The 19,113-nt window shown below is 38.4% G+C and overlaps 1 protein-coding gene across 1 annotated transcript in view; it reads left to right on the top strand.

Moving 5' to 3' along the window:
- Positions 1-17,582, top strand: part of ptprfa (protein tyrosine phosphatase receptor type Fa) — a 195,549-nt gene extending 177,967 nt beyond the window's left edge. The window contains 10 exon segments of the mRNA XM_082136098.1: positions 1,208-1,383; positions 3,338-3,457; positions 4,646-4,800; positions 4,897-5,182; positions 7,422-7,600; positions 11,826-11,952; positions 12,804-12,929; positions 13,011-13,165; positions 13,931-14,066; positions 16,164-17,582. Coding sequence (XP_081992224.1) covers positions 1,208-1,383; positions 3,338-3,457; positions 4,646-4,800; positions 4,897-5,182; positions 7,422-7,600; positions 11,826-11,952; positions 12,804-12,929; positions 13,011-13,165; positions 13,931-14,066; positions 16,164-16,232 — 1,529 coding nt within the window. The 3' untranslated portion in view covers positions 16,233-17,582.
- Positions 17,583-19,113: the final 1,531 nt, after the last annotated feature.

Below are 19,113 nucleotides of genomic sequence, written 5' to 3'. Positions count from 1 at the left end.
AACACACTTTTCTTGAATAGAAAGTTCAATTGAACAGCATATCTATCACAATCTACATCTACTAGATTCTGTGAAAGCAATCCTTCAAGTCTTAAATCACGACTGTTTATTAAATAATTTGGAAAATGGTAAATCGGAAACACGCTTTTGTCTTTGCTCTCACTTTTGATTAAAGGGGTGGTTGATTATGATTTCACTTTTTTAACTTTAGTTAGTGTGTAATGTTGCTGTTTGAGCATAAACAACATCTGCTGAGTTGCAATGCTCAAAGTTCAAAGCAAAGAGAGATATTTGCTTTTAAAGAAAGTGCTTTTTAAGGACTACAACAATCGGCTGGTAGGAACTACACCACATTCCTCAAGGGTTAGTGACATCACTAACGCTAAAATTTACATAAACCCCGCCCCCGGAACACGATTTATAGATTATCAAGACAGAATATGCTAATCAATGACTAGAAGATAACTACACATAAGCTACATAAATTCACCAACTAACCATTCAGAAATGTCCTGTTGCTTCTACATGTTGTCACTTCTTCTCGAGTCTCTCCATCATTGTCTGACTCCGGTTTGAACATAAAAGGCTAAAAGTTTTTGAAATTTCCAGTACATGTCTGTGTGAGTGCAAGCTGTTGAAGCTCCGCCCCCTGTGCCGGGAGCAGCAGCTCATTTGCATTTAAAGGAACAGACACAAAACTGTGTTTTTGCTCACCCTCAAAATGTGACAAATTTAACATGCTATACAAAAATATCTGTGGGGTATTTTGAGCTAAACTTAACATACACACTCTGGGGACATCAGAGACTTATTTTACATTTTGTGAAAATGGCATTTTACCACCACTTTAATTGAATGCGTGCTTGCTGAATGAAAGTATTAATTTCTTTAAGAAAAAATCTTACTGACCCCAAACTTTTGAACAGAAGTGTATGTGCTTTAACATCCCAAAATAAAGAGAGATTCAGCAATGACGAGTTCTGCACACAATCTACATCTACTGAATTCTGTGAAAGGCCTTAAAGTCTTAAATCATGACTGTTTATTAATTATTTTGGAGAATTTATTCTCAATGCTGTTTAACATATTTCAAAATATTACATATTTCAAAATATTACATTGTGCACATTCCAATTTGGCCTACCAAGGACATGTTTTGTACAGTGCAATGCTCAGTTAGCAGCCTTTCGATGTGTGTTAACCGCAGGTGTGCCGGGAAGTGACTACATCAATGGCAACTACATCGACGGCTACCGCAAGCAGAACGCCTACATCGCCACTCAAGGTCCTTTACCCGAGACGCTCAGTGACTTCTGGAGGATGGTGTGGGAGCAGAGGACCAACACTATCGTCATGATGACCAGACTGGAGGAGAAGAGCAGGGTGAGATTTCACTCGGGAACTTTATATGGAACTAAATAAACTTTCTAGATAATTTTTTTTTTTAAGTAGGAACATGTACCGACTATAAATCACAATAACGACTATATATCCAGTGCTTCACACATTTATTAGACATTTACATTTACATTTATTCATTTAGCTGACGCTTTAATCCAAAGCGACTTACAATTGCTAATTATGTCAGAGGTTGCACGCCTCTGGAGCAACTAGGGGTTAAGTGTCTTGCTCAGGGACACATTGGTGTCTCACAGTGGATTCGAACCCGGGTCTCTCACACCAAAGGCATGTGTCTTATCCATTGCGCCACCACCACCCAATGTAAGGTTTGTGCCACAGCTGCCCTAAACTAACAGTATTGGTGATTACCAAAATCATGTTTTTTTTATGTTTCTGTAATGGTTTATCCACCAGTATGTGTAAACTCTTTAGTCACAGTTGGCCAAGTCAAAGTCCAGACTTGAACAAATTTGGGATTTAGTGGATTCAAAGATAGATCGCACAAATAATCTTTGGGAACAAAACTATTTGGAAGTCAATAACAACAGAGACTGTGGAAATGTACTGTACATAAAAACAATGGCGCAAGAATGTAAGCTGTTATCAAGGCCAGAGGACACCATACAAAATATTACGTTTTTTTGTTAATATGTGTGAATAAAGACTATTTAGTTGTTTTAGTTTGTTATTTGCTTTTTAGTTTTAAACAAGTTTTTGACAGATTCCTAAAATATTTGTGTTTTCTCAACAACTTCATAAACACATGCAAACATGTGGCCTCTCCGAGAATGATCTAGAAAAGGAAATGACCATAAGTGTCAGGTCTATTGAGCAGGAAGTGATGTGTGTTTGTGAGAGAGGGAGGCGTTACATGTTCCCTCACCTGCCGTGTGGCCAGATGGTCATTCTGTTTTACTCCACATGCTCAGTCTCAAAATACATGATCTAATGTAAGCTTTCTAATAGAATTATGTACCTCGTGTTTTGCCTTTTATATATATATCATTTGCGATATAATATAATTTGTATTAAGTTCAATGTAGGTACATACATATATATATATATAGCTCACAAACATAACTTGATTTCAGTCTAGAATACATGCTAGAATACACAAAAATAGAAAAAGAATATACTGATTGAATTGGAAAAAATAAGCCTTGTTATTATGTGCTTTCAATAACAGACTTGTCAAACTCTATATAGAAAATGAATGTGATTGTACATCCTGCTGTGCTCCGTTATCACAGATATACTTTAATGTGCATCCCGAAACATAACAGGATTGTATTCAATTCACAATATGAAATGGCTTTATTACCTTCTATACTCTCTTAAGATTTGAAGAAGGGAACACCAGGGACGTCCTCAACGAGGAAAATGAAATATGACATTTTTGACACAGCAAAAGACACAAAAAATGAAATATGACATTTTTGACACAGCAAAAGACACAAAAAATGAAATATGACATTTTTGACACAGCAAAAGACACAAAAAATGAATATGACATTTTTTTATTTCATTCTAAAAATCTAAAAAGTTTAATGGGGGGGTTTTGTTTGTCCGCAGTATTTATTAATTATCTTGAACAAGTGCACAGATTGTACCTGTTCTTTGTGTCGGAAGAACAGCAGTGTTTACCGAAGCCCAGATGGGTCACGCTAATGCATCTCAACCCCAGTCATTACTAACACGGCCCTCTGCGCTCGGTGCGCGTGTGTGTGCACACAGTATGTGACCCGTGTGTGTGTTATCAGAGCCTGAGGTTCAGCACAGTCCTGGACACTCTGTGGTGCGTGATTCCCCATCTGTCCCATCAGTGCCAGAGAGAGACCCTCAGGCCACCAGCCCTGCATTCGCTTCAGCGTCTCTAAAGCAGAAGCACAGCGCCAGGCCTTGTGTGATGCTTGTGTGTGTGTGTTTGTGATTGTAGGTGAAGTGTGATCAGTACTGGCCGAGCCGTGGAACAGAAACATACGGCATGATTCAAGTGTCCATGTTGGATACAGTGGAACTGGCCACCTACAGCGTCAGAACCTTCGCTCTCTATAAGGTCTGTGTGTGTTTATAGATGATTATCTTTTTTCTTTTTTTCACCACTTTTCGATTTTTTTCAAGTGACATTCAGGCTCTGTAAAAAAATGCAATGAAAACTATACTCAAAACAACTAGTTTTAGATGTTCATGTTGATTTAAATTTGACGCTCAGTTAGATACGCTGCGTTCGCACAAATGAATGAAACTTTTCTGCTCATTAATTCTGATGTGGAGGCGTCACACAGCAGAACTGAATAAATGAACCTGGAAATAGTTCCACAAAAACATCCAAATTGAATTAGTAGTGCGAGATGAAACTCCCTCTTGGTAAAAAAGTCTGCTCGGGTACTAGTAGCAACATTTTATAAAAGATTTCCCAAATAGAAAAGGATTTTATGACAAAATAATTTTTGAAGAGAATTTTTCTGTAAATGTTTACATGGGTCAAATTGTGCAGTTTGTCCCACATAAGTCCACTTATACTGTTAGTCAACGTTTCCTGGAGAAAAAAATCTGTTTTCATAACCAATTTTGCACCCTCCCTCAGATCCTTACTGTTAAACAGACTGATTTACAACTGCAACTATAAGACCTGTTTTGATTGGCTAACCTCCATGTACTCACATAGTTCATCAGAACAGGCCAGATGAATGCTAAATAGGTGCTGATATGAAAATGTAGGCAGTCATAAGTTAACGAGCTCATACAGTACTAAACATACTATTTATTATTTTTCATATGTGACCCTGGACCACAAAACCAGTCACATGGGTACATTTTTTTAAATTGAGATTTATACATCACGAAAAAGCTGAATAAACAATCTTTCCATAGATGTATGGTTTGTTAGGATAGGATAGAATATTTGTCCGAGATACAACTATTTGAAAATCTGGAATCTGAGGGTGCAAAAAAAATCTAAACATTGAGAAAATCGCCTTTAAAGTTGTGCATTTATGTTCACGATTGTGCTGCATTCACTCACAAAAATAAATGTTTATATATTTACGGTAGGAAATTTACAAAATATCTTCATGGAACATGATCTTTACTTAATATTCTAATGATTTTTGGCATGAAAGAAAAATCTATAATTTTGACCCGTACAATGTATTGTTGGCTATTGCCACAAATATACCCATGCAACATGTGACTGGTTTTGTGATCCAGGGTCACATATGTCTCCTTGAATGTGTTCTAACAGAATGGATCCAGTGAGAAACGGGAAGTTCGGCAGTTCCAGTTCATGGCCTGGCCGGATCACGGCGTTCCTGAATACCCTACACCAATTTTAGCCTTTCTACGCAGGGTCAAGGCCTGCAACCCACCTGACGCCGGACCCATGGTGGTTCACTGCAGGTAGATCCTGATTTCCACTCACATATCTATAAATGTGCTCGTGCACCTGTGAATTCAATCTAAATGTGAGATTTCCCTTGTGTTTTTCCATGGAAGCGCCGGCGTGGGTCGAACAGGCTGTTTTATCGTAATAGAGGCCATGCTCGAGCGGATGAAGCACGAGAAGTCAGTGGATATCTACGGTCACGTGACCTGCATGCGCGCTCAGAGGAACTACATGGTGCAGACAGAAGATCAGTATATCTTCATCCACGAGGCCCTGCTGGAGGCCGCCACCTGCGGGAACACCGAGGTCCCGGCGCGGAGCCTGTACACACACATCCAGAAGCTCACGCAGGTGTCGCCCGGAGACACCGTCACCGCCATGGAACTGGAGTTTAAGGTCAGAAACACACACATATTCTCGGACATCTTCCTAACCTGGCACGACACAACAGGGTTCCAGTGTCAGTTCTTCTCTCCTCACTGAAAGCAAAACACTACATGAAGGCACAAAATCACAGCCAGTCAGGATGAATTTGATGATTAGGATACAGCTTCGGATGTTTGTGCACGGAAAACTTCCCACACAGCGCGCAAGTAATGAATTAAACTCCCTTTCGCATCTTCTTGAGCTTGAATATTTAAATTAGCAAGGCTGAAACATTCATGACAATTTAGCACTGTCCCTATCAACTGTCCCGAGCGTCATTCACGCTCATGTTCTCACAATTTTGCATTGTTAGAATTCATAAAAATGTTACTGGCCAACTGGCGATTGACACAGTTTCATATATTCGCCAACGCCGATTTTTACTTGCATTTGGCTCTTGGCGAGTGTTCATTTTAGTCCCTGCTTAGAGGTTTATCTTGCCTTTTTAGTAGAGTTGGGAACAGGGTTATTATCATTTACTAAAATTATTAAAAACGTTTTTGTTAATTGAAATAATCCTGAAATAAATAAAAAAAATTATAAAAATGTTATGAAAACTATAAATATTACCTAGGCAACTAAGTGAAATAAGTTTAAACTTGAGCGCTAAAATTACTAATTGGAAATAAATCAAATTGAACTGAAACTAAAACTGAAAATAAGATAATAGTAATGTTAAAAATAATAATAACGACAAAGCTCATAAAAAAAAACGAAAATATAAAAATAAAAATTAATAAAAAATATTAAACACTATAATAATATTTAAATAATACTAAAAATAATACTAATTGGGATTGAAAAGCAGGTTTTGTTAATGGAACAATTTTGACTTCATAACTAAGCCAGTTATAATAGTTATAATAAGCATGTTATAAAGTCAGAATTGCGTGATATAAACTCGCGATTACTAGAATAAAAGTCAGAATTGTGAGATAAAAAGTCGCAATGAATTACCATTTTTATTTTTTATTCTTTGGCGGAGACAAGCTTCCATAGACTTCGAATCTGAAACTGAATTGGTCAATTCCTTATGATTCGCGTGTCTAATGATAAAGGTTGATTGCATTTTCTCAGTTATACTACAAGAAAAAGCGCTGTAGACAGAGGAAAGCCATGCACATTGAATTTCTTTGCAGAAACATCCTTACTAAAACAAAGGTGCACTTTTTAATTATTCAAATAATGCGTTGGGAGCTGAAGGAGAAGCTGAGAGCCTGTATCTGTGACTGGTGAGAGTTAAAGCTGAAAAACTCCTGCACGACTGGGCTTTAACACACAACAGCTGTCCTCAGAGGCATTCACAGCCCCAATGATGAGGCTCAGAGATGTTTTACATGTAGGATCATTATAGATGTAATCAGGTTTTAAATGCTTGATGTTGTGAAGAATCAGTGCAGTCGGAGCTGTGTGTTGACACATTTGGGTTTCCCTGCACAACATGAATGACTTTAATGGGCTGTTTTTTTTCCCATGATGCTTCCTGGTGACACGCTGAGATTCAAAGAGCACATATCATTTGAAGTTTGAGAACAAAGCCACTCAAAACATTCATTCTTTGCCAGAGAAAGACGTCAAATGTTGACTGTGGAAAACTGCTTTTGAGTTCAACTCATTTCTGTGCTACAAATACTTGAAACTTAACTTCTAAACCCAGAGCATTCCTTTCTTTTCAATGACCGATTCTGAATCTAATATCTAAAACACAATATAACGATGCCAAATAAGATGTTTGGGGTCGGTACGTTTTTTTTTAATGTTTTTGAAAGTCTCTTCTGATTACCAAGACTGCATTTAGTTTAGAAAAAAGAACGAAAAACAGTAATATTGTGAAATATTATTATAATTTTAAATAACTTTTCCATGTTTTAAAATGTAATTTATTTCCTGTGATCAAAGCTGAATTTTCAGCATCATTACTTCAGTCTTCAGTGTCACATGATCCTTCAGAAATCATTCTGATATGATGATTTGCTACTCAAAAATTATTTAGGATTATTATCAGTGTTGACAACCGTTGTGATGCCTCATATTTTTTGGGATTCAATTTAATGCATTCCTCCTGCATACAAATATTAACTTTAAATATAAAAAATATAAATATTAAATATAAACTTACCGGCCCCAAACTTTTGAACTGTAGTGTGTATTTGTCTATTTCATAGTTTTAAAGCACTATAAATGTGTTGTGTGTCTTTTCACTCTGCAGAAACTGGCCAACTCTAAAGCACACACCTCCAGATTCATCAGCGCTAGTCTGCCGTGCAACAAATTCAAGAACCGACTGGTCAACATTATGCCCTTCGAGTCGAGCCGTGTGTGTCTTCAGCCAATCAGAGGAGTGGAGGGGTCCGACTACATCAACGCCAGCTTCATCGACGGATACAGGTGTGTGTGTGTGTGTGTGTGTGTGTGTGTGTGTGTGTGTGTGTGAGAGAGAGAATCAGGGTTGTGCGATTGCAATTCAGTAAATTCTTCTTCCTTTAATTTCAATTCAACATCCTGTGGTGAGGACATTTTAATTCAAACTCGCACTCCTGAATTAAAAGGGAGGCAGATCCTAAATTCAGAATTATACCCTGTCATAAACAGAGATCTGAGAACCAATTGAGAGCAACTGTGACTCCGGCTCTGGAGAACTGGGATAAAACATGGCGTGTTCTTCTGAAGCGAGTCTCTCCATCTCTTTGACTCCTGCTGGATGTGACAGCTCAGAGTCATGGCCCGTCTCGGAAGTCTGCGTCTGCGTGTCTACTGCCTTTGTGCTGCTAGTTGTCAGGACAAATTGTTCTTATTGGCAGGACTGTCCATAACTGGAGCGCTATCAGCGCTGGGAATCAGAGGGGCCCTGCGGCCACGAGCTGACAGGTGATGAACACAGTTCAGCGGACAAATAATAGGATTACCCGTCATGAGGAGTCTGGACTCCATGCAGAGCTCAATCTATCACGCACACACACACACACACACAGATAAACGTTCAGCCGACTGCACTGGGTTTGATCCAGCCCACCACTGAGACAGAGTTAAAGGAATAGTTCCCAAGGGTTCTGTATTAGGTGTTCTGTATTTATATGGATTTCTATATTTTCCAACCTGCAAAGGCTGCGATTTAATTATATACATACAGTATATAATCTGATGTGTTTCAGAGTGAAGCAGGACACTGTGTCATTTAGAAAATGACCGATCGTTTCACCATATAAGACCTTATTCCTCAGATGGGATTGTGCAGAGCCCTTTGAAACTGCATTGATTTGGACTTTAACAATTTGGTTACTGTTGAAGTCCATTGTGTGGAGAAAAATCCAGAAATGTTTTCCTCAAAAAACTTAATTTCTTTTCCACTGAAGAAAGAAAGACATGAACATCTTGGATGGCACTGGGGTGAGTAAATTATCAGGAAATTCTCATTTTGAGGTGAACTAATCCTTTCACATGCATATGAAAATGCAACATTACCTAGCCATCTTCCCAAATATGTAATGAGAAGCGCTTATATATCTGGGTTTTTTATTTATTTAAGATTGCCCTGCATTTTACTTTACATTTTACTGTTTATTCTGTAAGATAAAATTATTATTGTTATTATTAATAAATTGTCTTTTATTTTTATCTTTATCACTTCTTTTTCTTCTATCGAACACAAAATTAGATGTTTAGCAGAAAGATGGCAATGCTAATTACACAGTTTAGCACTCATATAAGTACGAGCACAGAATCCTGCAGCTGACCAATCAGATTGAAGTATTCCAGAGAGTCAAGTCAAGTCAAGTTTATTTGTATAGCGCTTTTCACAATACAGATTGTATCAAAGCAGCTTCACAGTATTAAATTAAAATAATACAACAAAGTTTGTTTCAAGAGGAATTTATTGATTGATAAAATTAAATTAAATATCCCCAAAATATCCCCAACTGAGCAAGCCAAAGGCAACAGTGGCAAGGAACCGAAAAACTCCATCAAGTGACCTAATGGTGTCCTAAAACTCCATCAGGTGACCTAATGGAGAAAAAAAAAACCTTGGGAGAACCCAGGCTCAGTCGGGGGCCAGTTCTCCTCTGGCATTTATGAGCTAGAGGCCGGATTGTAGTTTGAACTGTAGGATTATATGAATGCCTGGCTGAAGAAATGCAACTTTAATCTAGTTTTAAACTGGGAGAGCGAGTCTGAGCAACGAACAGTATCAGGAAGACTATTCCAGAGTTTTGGAGCCAAATGTGAAAATGCTCTCCCTCCTTTGGTGGTTCTGGATATCCTAGGTATGACCAAAAGCCTTGAATTTAGTGATCTTAAAGAGCGCGATGGATTATAGGGCGATAGAAGATCCGTTAAATAGACTGGAGCTAAGCCGTTTAGGGCTTTATAAGTCAGTAGCAATACCTTATAATTAATACGGAACTTTATAGGTAACCAATGCAGTGATGATAAAATCGGTGTTATATGATCATATTTTCATATAACTTTTTGAGAGTGTAATAATAGTACACATAGTAAACACATGCTTAGTTTGTTTGCAATAAATATTCATATCACTTCTTTCAATACTGTCTGTTCAGTGGATTGTGCAGTACAAAATCTCATTGAAGAGTTTCCTGTGAATGAAAACCTGGAAAAATGGATATTAAAATTGCATTACCTAAGACAGTACAACCTACTCAATGGACCGTACAGTCTCATATGCATCATATAAAATATCCCGTCTCTGTGACTGTAGTTCTTGGGATGCATTGCAACTTTCTGCCTCAGGGAACGTTTGCAGCAGTGCTCATTATGAATAATCCTTTAATAACATTCAGAATTAAATGTGAAGTACTTCCTTTGCTGCTGAGGGGTCATGTGAGGTGGAGGGAGGAAGGTGTGTCAAGAATCTGTGCTCATTATTGGCCCTTAATCAAATTAACGGCCAATCAAAGAGCTCCCACTGCATCTGCCGCCCGACTGAAGTGTAAACAGAGTAATTGGCAGTAATCGTGTTTGTAATGAAGGACAGAGGGAGAAGGGCTTTCACATGCTTTTAGCTTGATGAGCATGTGTGTGTGTGTGTGTGTGTGTGTGTGTGTGTGTGTGTGTGTGTGTGTGTGTGTGTGTGTGTGTGTGTGTGTGTGTGTGTGTGTGTGTGTGTGTGTGTGTGTGTGTGTGTGTGTGTGTGTGTGTGTGATGGGTGGGGGGGCAGCAATTTCCTTTCCTGTCATTTAGTGAACAAATGAGGCTCTATCACACCTGTGAGGTGTGTGTGTGTGTGTGTGTGTGTGTGTGTGTGTGTGTGTGTGTGTGTGTGTGTGTGTGTGTGTGTGTGTGTGTGTGTGTGTGTGTGTGTGTGTGTGTGTGTGTGTGTGTGTGTGTGTGTGTGTGTGTGTGTGTGTGTGTGTGTGTGTGTGTGTGTGTGTGTGTGTGTGTGTGTGTGTGTGTGTGTGTGTGTGTGTCTCAGCCTCCTTCACCATATGTTGGATGAATGCGGTTTTCTCCCAGCATGCCATGTGTGAAGATGCGTTAACTCATTCAGTGATTTGCAGTGACCGAAACGAGCCGTAGTCAGTGAGAGTCCGCAACTGTGATGATTGGAAATGTGGGCGTGTCTAGTGATGTTTCATTTTATGCAAATGAGCAGTGATGTGATGTGCCAACCAATGGGAGTAAAGACAGTGGATTGTTGTAAGATACTGTAGTCCAGTGTCAGCAAGACAGAGAAGTTCATGATACTTTGAGCGATTTCACTGTTCTATATAATTGTTTTTTGCCACATTGATATGATATTTATGTAAGATATACACCTCACCGTAATATAAATATAGATCAAAAAGTTAACCAAAACAAACTGGATGGATGGATGGATGGATGGATGGATGGATGGATGGATAGATAGATAGATAGATAGATAGATAGATAGATAGATAGATAGATAGATAGATAGATAGATAGATAGATAGATAGATAGATAGATAGATAGATAGATAGATAGATAGATAGATAGATAGATATCTAGATAGATAGATAGATAGATAGATAGATATCTAGATAGATAGATAGATAGATAGATAGATATCTAGATAGATAGATAGATAGATAGATAGATAGATAGATATCTAGATAGATAGATAGATAGATAGATAGATAGATATCTAGATAGATAGATAGATAGATAGATAGATAGATAGATAGATAGATTTCTCAAGAAAACCTGCACTGATAAAATCACTGGAAGACGAGGAGTGTGCAGAAGGTGGAGTAGACATTTACTCCACTTGTTCAAGCACAGCGGAGATGCATTTGCTCAAGTTTATCTAAAATAAAAACTTGGATCAGAGGATCTCACAGCAGGATGAGCGCTGGAAGCATCCGCTAGTGCCAAACGGGACAGAGTTTGAGTGATCTGGAGCTCTTCTGCCTTCACACACTCTCTCGTTCTCTGTTCTCTGTTCCCTCTTTCTCTCACTGCATCTTTATCTCCTTCTCTGTCTGTCTGATGTGTTTCTGCTCACGGTCACGGAGCCGCAGCGCCTCCTGCTGTTAGATTAGAGGAATCACTCCTCCCTCATGGAGAGAGCTGCTGTTAGCGGACTGTGAGGATTGGTGTGTTCTTAAACTGTATCTTCATGTGTTGTTCCTGCAGACAGCAGAAGGCGTACATCGCCACACAAGGTCCTCTGTCTGAAACCACAGAGGACTTCTGGAGGATGCTTTGGGAGCACAACTCCACCATCGTGGTGATGCTGACGAAGCTCAGAGAGATGGGACGGGTGAGTTGTGACCGATTCGCACATTCCTGCACACATCAATGAACCAAGACAATGTGAGTGGCTCTAAGCAGCTCATTTTACTTCTGTGATGTGATTCAGAGCGAAACAAGATATTCAACCAGGAATTCATTGGGAATCGACTGGGTTGTGAAAGGATGTGCTGTCAACTTTAAGACAGGGTTATTATCATCATTAACTAAAACTGAAACTAATTCTAATTTTGCATCCCAAACTGACTAAATTTGCTGCAGCCTTTCTAAAAAAATGCAGTGATATTTACAGCATTTTTTTTATTTATTTTTGCAATAAAAACCTAACGATAATCATTATGTAGTCATGCAATTAGTATAAGTGACAGTAAAAGTACAGTTACTGTAAACAAAATTTGCATAATTACTGAAATCAATTATGGTCCGGCAGTTGAACCTACCTCCTAGCTCCTCAGGTTAATGTTTTTGTGGAAGAATTATGCAAAAATGCAAGCTGTCACAAATAATGCCGGAATCTATTATATTTGCATTAATTCTTGCAATTGAAAGATCACAAAATCCTTTGAAGGGACTGATATAAGTGTAGCAGATAATAATAACAAAATAAACATGCAATGTGGATGTTCATTTGGGGGAAAGCTCTGCTGTAATTAACACAAAATAATACTGTTAATGAAATGTTAATGATGCTGGAAATCAGCTTGTCTGCTGGCCTCGGGCTGGCCTTCTGTGCGTTAACATCTAAGGGACAAAAGGCAAGAAACGTAGAAATCAAAAGATGAACAAAAAAAGCTTTGGGATTTGGACAAAGCAATTAAGTGTGAACCACTCTTTTAACCACGTGTGTGTTCTGTTTCACAGGAGAAGTGTCATCAGTACTGGCCTGCAGAAAGATCTGCGCGATACCAGTACTTCGTCGTGGACCCCATGGCTGAATACAACATGCCACAGTACATCTTACGAGAGTTTAAAGTCACAGACGCCAGGGTGAGTTCAGCAGACGTGACGCATGACTTCAGCTGTGCTGTCTTTAAAATACACTCTTACAACACACTCTCTCTCTCTTAGGATGGCCAGTCAAGGACGATCCGCCAGTTTCAGTTCACCGATTGGCCAGAACAAGGCGTGCCAAAGACAGGAGAGGGCTTTATTGATTTCATTGGCCAAGTCCACAAAACCAAGGAGCAGTTTGGACAGGACGGACCGATTACTGTTCACTGCAGGTGAGAGGCAGAGTGAACGAGTGTGTGTGTGTGTGTGTGTGTGTGTGTGTGTGTGTGTGTGTGTGTGTGTGTGTGTGTGTGTGTGTGTGTGTGTGTGTGTGTGTGTGTGTGTGTGTGTGTGTGTGTGTGTGTGTGTGTGTGTGTGTGTGTGTGTGTGTGTGTGTGTGTGTGTGTGTAGTAGTGCTGCATGATAAATTAAATATTCACATATAATGTGATTTTCTAAATGTTGTAAATCTCTGTCAAAACTTTACTGGATGTATCTGTATATGGGTCAATAATATTTTTTATTTTTGAAAGAAATAAATACTTTAATACAGTAAAAGTATTTAAAATGTTACAGAAGATTTCTATTTCCACAAAAATATTTTCAGCATTGATAATAATCGGAAATGTTTTTTGACCAGCAAATCATCATATTATAATGATTTCTGAAGGATCATGTGACACTGAAGACTGGAGTAATGATGCTGAAAATTCAGCTTTACATCACAGGAATAAATTACAGTTTAAAATATATTCAAATAGAAAATGGTTATTTTAAATTGTAATAATACAGTATTTTTACAATATTACTATTTTTATAGAATTTTTTGATCAAATAAATGCAGTCTTGGTGAGCAGAAGAGATTTACAAAATCTTGTTATTTCGTTCGAACGTTAGATGTTGTGTTTGTGTGCTGAACTGCTGTCTCTCTCTCTCTCTCTCTCTCTCTCTCTCTCTCTCTCTCTCTCTCTCTCTCTCTCTCTGTCTCTCTGTCTCAGTGCTGGTGTCGGCAGAACAGGAGTCTTCATCACTTTAAGTATTGTCCTGGAGCGGATGAGGTATGAAGGGGTAGTGGACATGTTCCAGACCATAAAAACACTCCGCACGCAGAGACCTGCCATGGTACAGACAGAGGTAAGCTCACACTCTCTGGTGTAAAAGGAATGGTTCAACTGAAAATGTAAAAGTTCTCATGTTGCTGCAAATCAGGAAGGAATGAGGCTGAGAACATGATCCACTTTTAGGTAAAGCATTAGTTCAAGCTCCTCAGGGCGGTTTAGTCTGTGCTGCTGTGTTTTAAAGAGGACCTATTATGCCCATTTTCAAAGTCTTGAATTGGTAAAGTTGGTTTTCATGCCTTTATGTTCATAAAACGCATTATGAACATTATCCCCATATTATCCCCATATCCCGCATTTCCCCATATTTTCCATTGTTGCAGCTCCTCTCTTCCCAGTCTGTCAGTAACGCTCTGTTTAGTTCCTGTCTCTCTGAAGCCCCTCCTTCTGAAAAGCACACTGTGCTCTGATTGGTCGGCTGGAGCAGTGTGTTGTGATTGGTCAAGTGCTTCGAGTGTGTTTGGGAAATGTCCCTCCCCTTACCATAACCACCAGTTTCAACACACTACTAACTCAACCAAGCCCCGCCCCTTTATTCTGTCTATGAATTATTTAAATGAGGAATATTGTGACGTGTTCGTTCCCAGAAGAAACTCAAGACTACAATGGAGGCGTTTCAGGGAGTTCATAAACAGTGACACTGATATAGAGAATAAAGGGCTGTTCACACCAAGAACGATAACTATAACGATAACTATTTGTGTCCACACCAATGAACAATAACGGTCTGTTATTCTATGCTCACGCTGCGGTTTCAAAGTGTGTACAACGTCATTACACATGTTTTTGCTGTTCTTGTTTCATTTACACGGCTTTAACGAGCAGATGTCCTCAGCATGCTATGTTTTGAGTGAAGCTAGTGTAGTCGATCTAATCTAACAGTGAATTTAGCTGACGTCAATATAGTGGAATAAAAACAACACCTAGTCTTTTTTTCCCACAACTTCAAAGGAAGCAAGACAATGTTGTGGAAACGAGCGCTGGATACCTGAGGTAAAACTCCTCACCATTTATTCAGAGGGTGTGAACGATTGTTTGCCATATCCATTTTCTTGAAAAGGAGTTTGACTTGCCAAACAGTGCTGGATTTTTCTGGACCTCTGCGATTAACTTCTCAACAATGTCGGGTGGCATTTTAAATGCGCGAGCCCTTTAAATTAGAACGGATTCTGATTGGCTGACAGTGTTTTATCATTCAACAGCTGGGGAAAAAAATCCCAACGATATCATTTCTCTACATTTAGGGTTTTACGGTCATCTTTTGGTGATCTAGAGACAGTCATTCATGCTTTCATTTCAACAAGGCTTGATTATTGCAGCGCTCTGTATGCCGGTATAAACCAGTTTTCACTATTGTGTTTGCAACTGGTTCAAAATGCTGCAGCTCGCTTCTTAATGGGGAAGAAAAAAACGTGAGCATATCACCCCTATTTTATCACATTTACATTGGCTACCGGTCAAATACAGATTTTAAGCCTTGCATGGTCTGGCTCCAGTTTATATCTCAGACCATATTTGTCCATACTCTCCCCCAAGATCTCTTAGATCATCCTCTGACAAATTATTAACCATTCCACTGTCTCGCTTGAAATCTAAAGGTGACAGAGCCTTTTCCGTATTTGGTCCTAAGCTGTGGAATTCATTACCTCAGTTTGTTAGGTTATCTTCTTCCTTATATGCATTTAAGTCATCTCTGAAAACATATCTTTTTTCTCAGGCCTTTTCATAATTGTGTATATGTAGTCTTAGTATTTTTGTATGACTGTTATTTTTTATAGTTTTTTTGTGAAGCACCTTGGTCAGCAATAATGTTGTTTTAAGGTGCTATATAAATAAAAGTGACCTTGACCTTGACCTCTATATCGTTATTGTTATAGCTGTGCTGTGAACTCTGCTATTCTTTAATATTGAGAACGAGTTTTAGAACTGTATCTTTATCGGTATCTTTATAGTTATCGTCCTTGGTGTGAACGGGCCTTAACTCCCACTGGAGGGACTTTAGCAGAGCTTTTATATGCTCAAACAGCAACATTACACACTAAAGAGTTTACACGTTGAACATGTAAAAAAGCATAATGGGTCGTCTTTAACTGTGTGTGTCCCGTGTGTGCAGGACCAGTACCAGCTGTGCTACAGAGCAGCTCTGGAGTACCTGGGCAGCTTCGATCACTATGCAACGTAACCACTCCCAGAACGCCTCAGAACGCCACATCCGGAGAGCCGCCGCTTCCTTCTGAGCCATAATCATCCCACCTATTCAGTCACCACAGCTGGAGGGAGAAAGAGAGACTGAGAGAGGAGGAATATCAGAAGAGAGGAGACATCACAGGACGTCTTTCACTGGAATCACTGCAATCCTGTTCCTCTCTCTGAAAACAGCAACAAAAGCTTCGTTCTGGTCTCTAATGCACAGCTCCTGTCTCTGTATTACCTTATCATCATCATCATCCGCCATTGTTTTTATTATTATTATCATTATTATTATTGTATCATCAGTACGATCTGTCAGAAAATACAATATTTGTATCATTTATGCTGATCATTGCATATCTAAGGGGTTCTTTTTTTATTCTTATTTGTTTCTTATATTATTATTATTATTCATTTGTGATTTTTTGTTGTTGTATATGTTCAATTATTTTCAGCACATGTGGACATGTATTTTCACATGACCCAGGTTACTAATACTGTAAGAGGAGCATTCAGAGCTGCTGATGATTTCTTACTTTTTATCATTATTATATTTTAAATGATCTACTTTTATTTGGTGGGAAAAGGGGAACTTTTATAAATAGAAAAAAACAAAAAACCTTTTCACCTCCTGATACTTTATAAAACCGTATAATCAAATATAAAAGAGATGAAATGCTTACACCTGAGTTAGTTAAGGACACTGACTAAACTAACGAAACGAGGGAACACGTTCAGACTCGTTCTGCTCTGTGTGCAGTCGTTTTCTGGAAACCCTTCCATTCTAAAGGCCTATCGAGTGAAAGAAAGACAAGAAAATGGTGTTCTTGCTGCCACTGCAAAGTCCTTGTTCCATGCCGGGCCAGCTGAGGTCAAAGGTCAGCTTGTTTTGAACGACCTGCCCACACATGTACAGCCGTCACGTGTCGTTCCTCCAGCTGAACCTCTGCCATCTCTCATTCGCTCAGACTAGCATCTGAAGCGAGAGAAAACAGACGACTCGCCTCACAGGCTGAGGCTGGGAACCCGAAACCTCCTGAACTCTCCACATGTGGTATTAACAGCCATCTGATCATCTCTCACCGTGGCTCGTAAAGACAAATCTCCCGTAACGTCACGACAGCATCATTGGTCTGGAAATATGTGCATACTCAAGTGTTTCTTTCCTCCTATGGCCTGAGCACAAAGGAAGATGAAAAATGCAGACATGGGATGAATTCATTTGACTTTGTGTTTACATGCAGACTAAAAAAAATGGCATTCAATCTGTTGTACAGGCAGTCTGTTTTCTATTTGTTAATAAAAAGGAGAGAAATATGTGTTAATAAAATGCTTAATTGGGTTTTGTACATGTTTCTTGTGAGGCTTTGCTGTATCCTGGTTCCTTCAGCACATTTCCAGGGGAACAGATGGTCCCTCTCCAGTGTGTGTGTGTGTGTGTGTGTGTGTGTGTGTGTGTGTGTGTGTGTGTGTGTGTGTGTGTGTGTGTGTGTGTGTGTGTGTGTGTGTGTGTGTGTGTGTGTGTCCTTGCCAGAGAGCCAGATCTCCGTCCATCTCAGTTTAATGTGAAGGCATGTGGACTGGATTCTGTTCTACATGATTCATTAGTTGTGGAACACATGGAGACTTTAGTCCTCCAAAAATCTCCATTTATCTATTGAATTTATATATTTGTTTCTGTATGGCTCAATGTGATGAGTGAATTTTAGAAATAATGTCTATTATTTATGCCGTCTACTATATATATTCACATTGGCAGTGTATGGCTCTATAAAGGTTTATAGCTATATTATTTGTACAATAGGCTATATCACATGTAAATGGTTGCATATGTATTTAACCTATATATTCTGTGGGAGTATAAACTATTCTTTATGTTTGCATCCATATGACTCAGTAGAGATGTATTTCAGATATATTATCTGCATAATTTTATATATACACAGCTATTTGGCTGTGTATTGAGATGTACTGAGTTAAATAATCTATGACTAAAGAGTATTACTATCTAAATACAAATAATATATATAGCATTCATACATCTTATAGGCTACTCAGACATAGTACTCTATATGATATTTGAGACATATGCATGTACAGGCTGAATGAGCTTTATGTAATATGTATAGGGTTAAAATATTATGTATAAACTTTATGAACACTAAAGGCCAGTAGGTACATATATACAATCTAAATTTTCACATCTATGTTACTCTATATGAGATGCATGGATAGCGTCTACAGTGCCATAAGGATACACAGAGATGTATACAAACTATATATATATATTTATATATATATATGAAGAGTTCAGATGCAAAAGCCTCTAAGTGCCATCTGAAATTTTCTTCTAGAATGATCATTTTTATAAAGCTCGTATATTTTAGTTAAGTAATTTCACTTAAAGGACAATTAATAGGTAATTTGCATTGCCATTTAAGTGAAATTATTGAACTTAAATATACGAGCTTGATAAAAATTATCATTCTAGAAGAATATTTCAGATGGCACTTAGAGGCTTTTGCATCTGAACTCTTCATATATATACAGGTTCTGTCTTGGATTTATAGAGACCTCTTAAGTGGAGTGTGTTATACATTAATCTACTGTATATTATTTATATATTCTATAACTATCTACTCTATATGGCCTTGTGATTCATATTATATATAAGGCCCCATATCATATGTGGAATGAATACAGTATATCCCCATATGATCTTTATGACTGCATCTAAATCACCCTTTATCTATATAATAGAAATAGTCTACAAACAATAGGCTATATATTTTATATCTATGATCCCATATCGTTCATATAGAGAGATTTATAGCTACAAATGTTCCATATTATCTAAAAGGCCCCATAGAGCC

This window comes from Leuciscus leuciscus (genome assembly GCF_965113295.1).
Source record: "Leuciscus leuciscus genome assembly, chromosome: 14".
Taxonomy (NCBI): Eukaryota; Metazoa; Chordata; class Actinopteri; order Cypriniformes; family Leuciscidae; genus Leuciscus; species Leuciscus leuciscus.
Note: the sequence above shows the minus strand (reverse complement) of the source record. Positions and strands in the feature narration are given on the sequence as shown.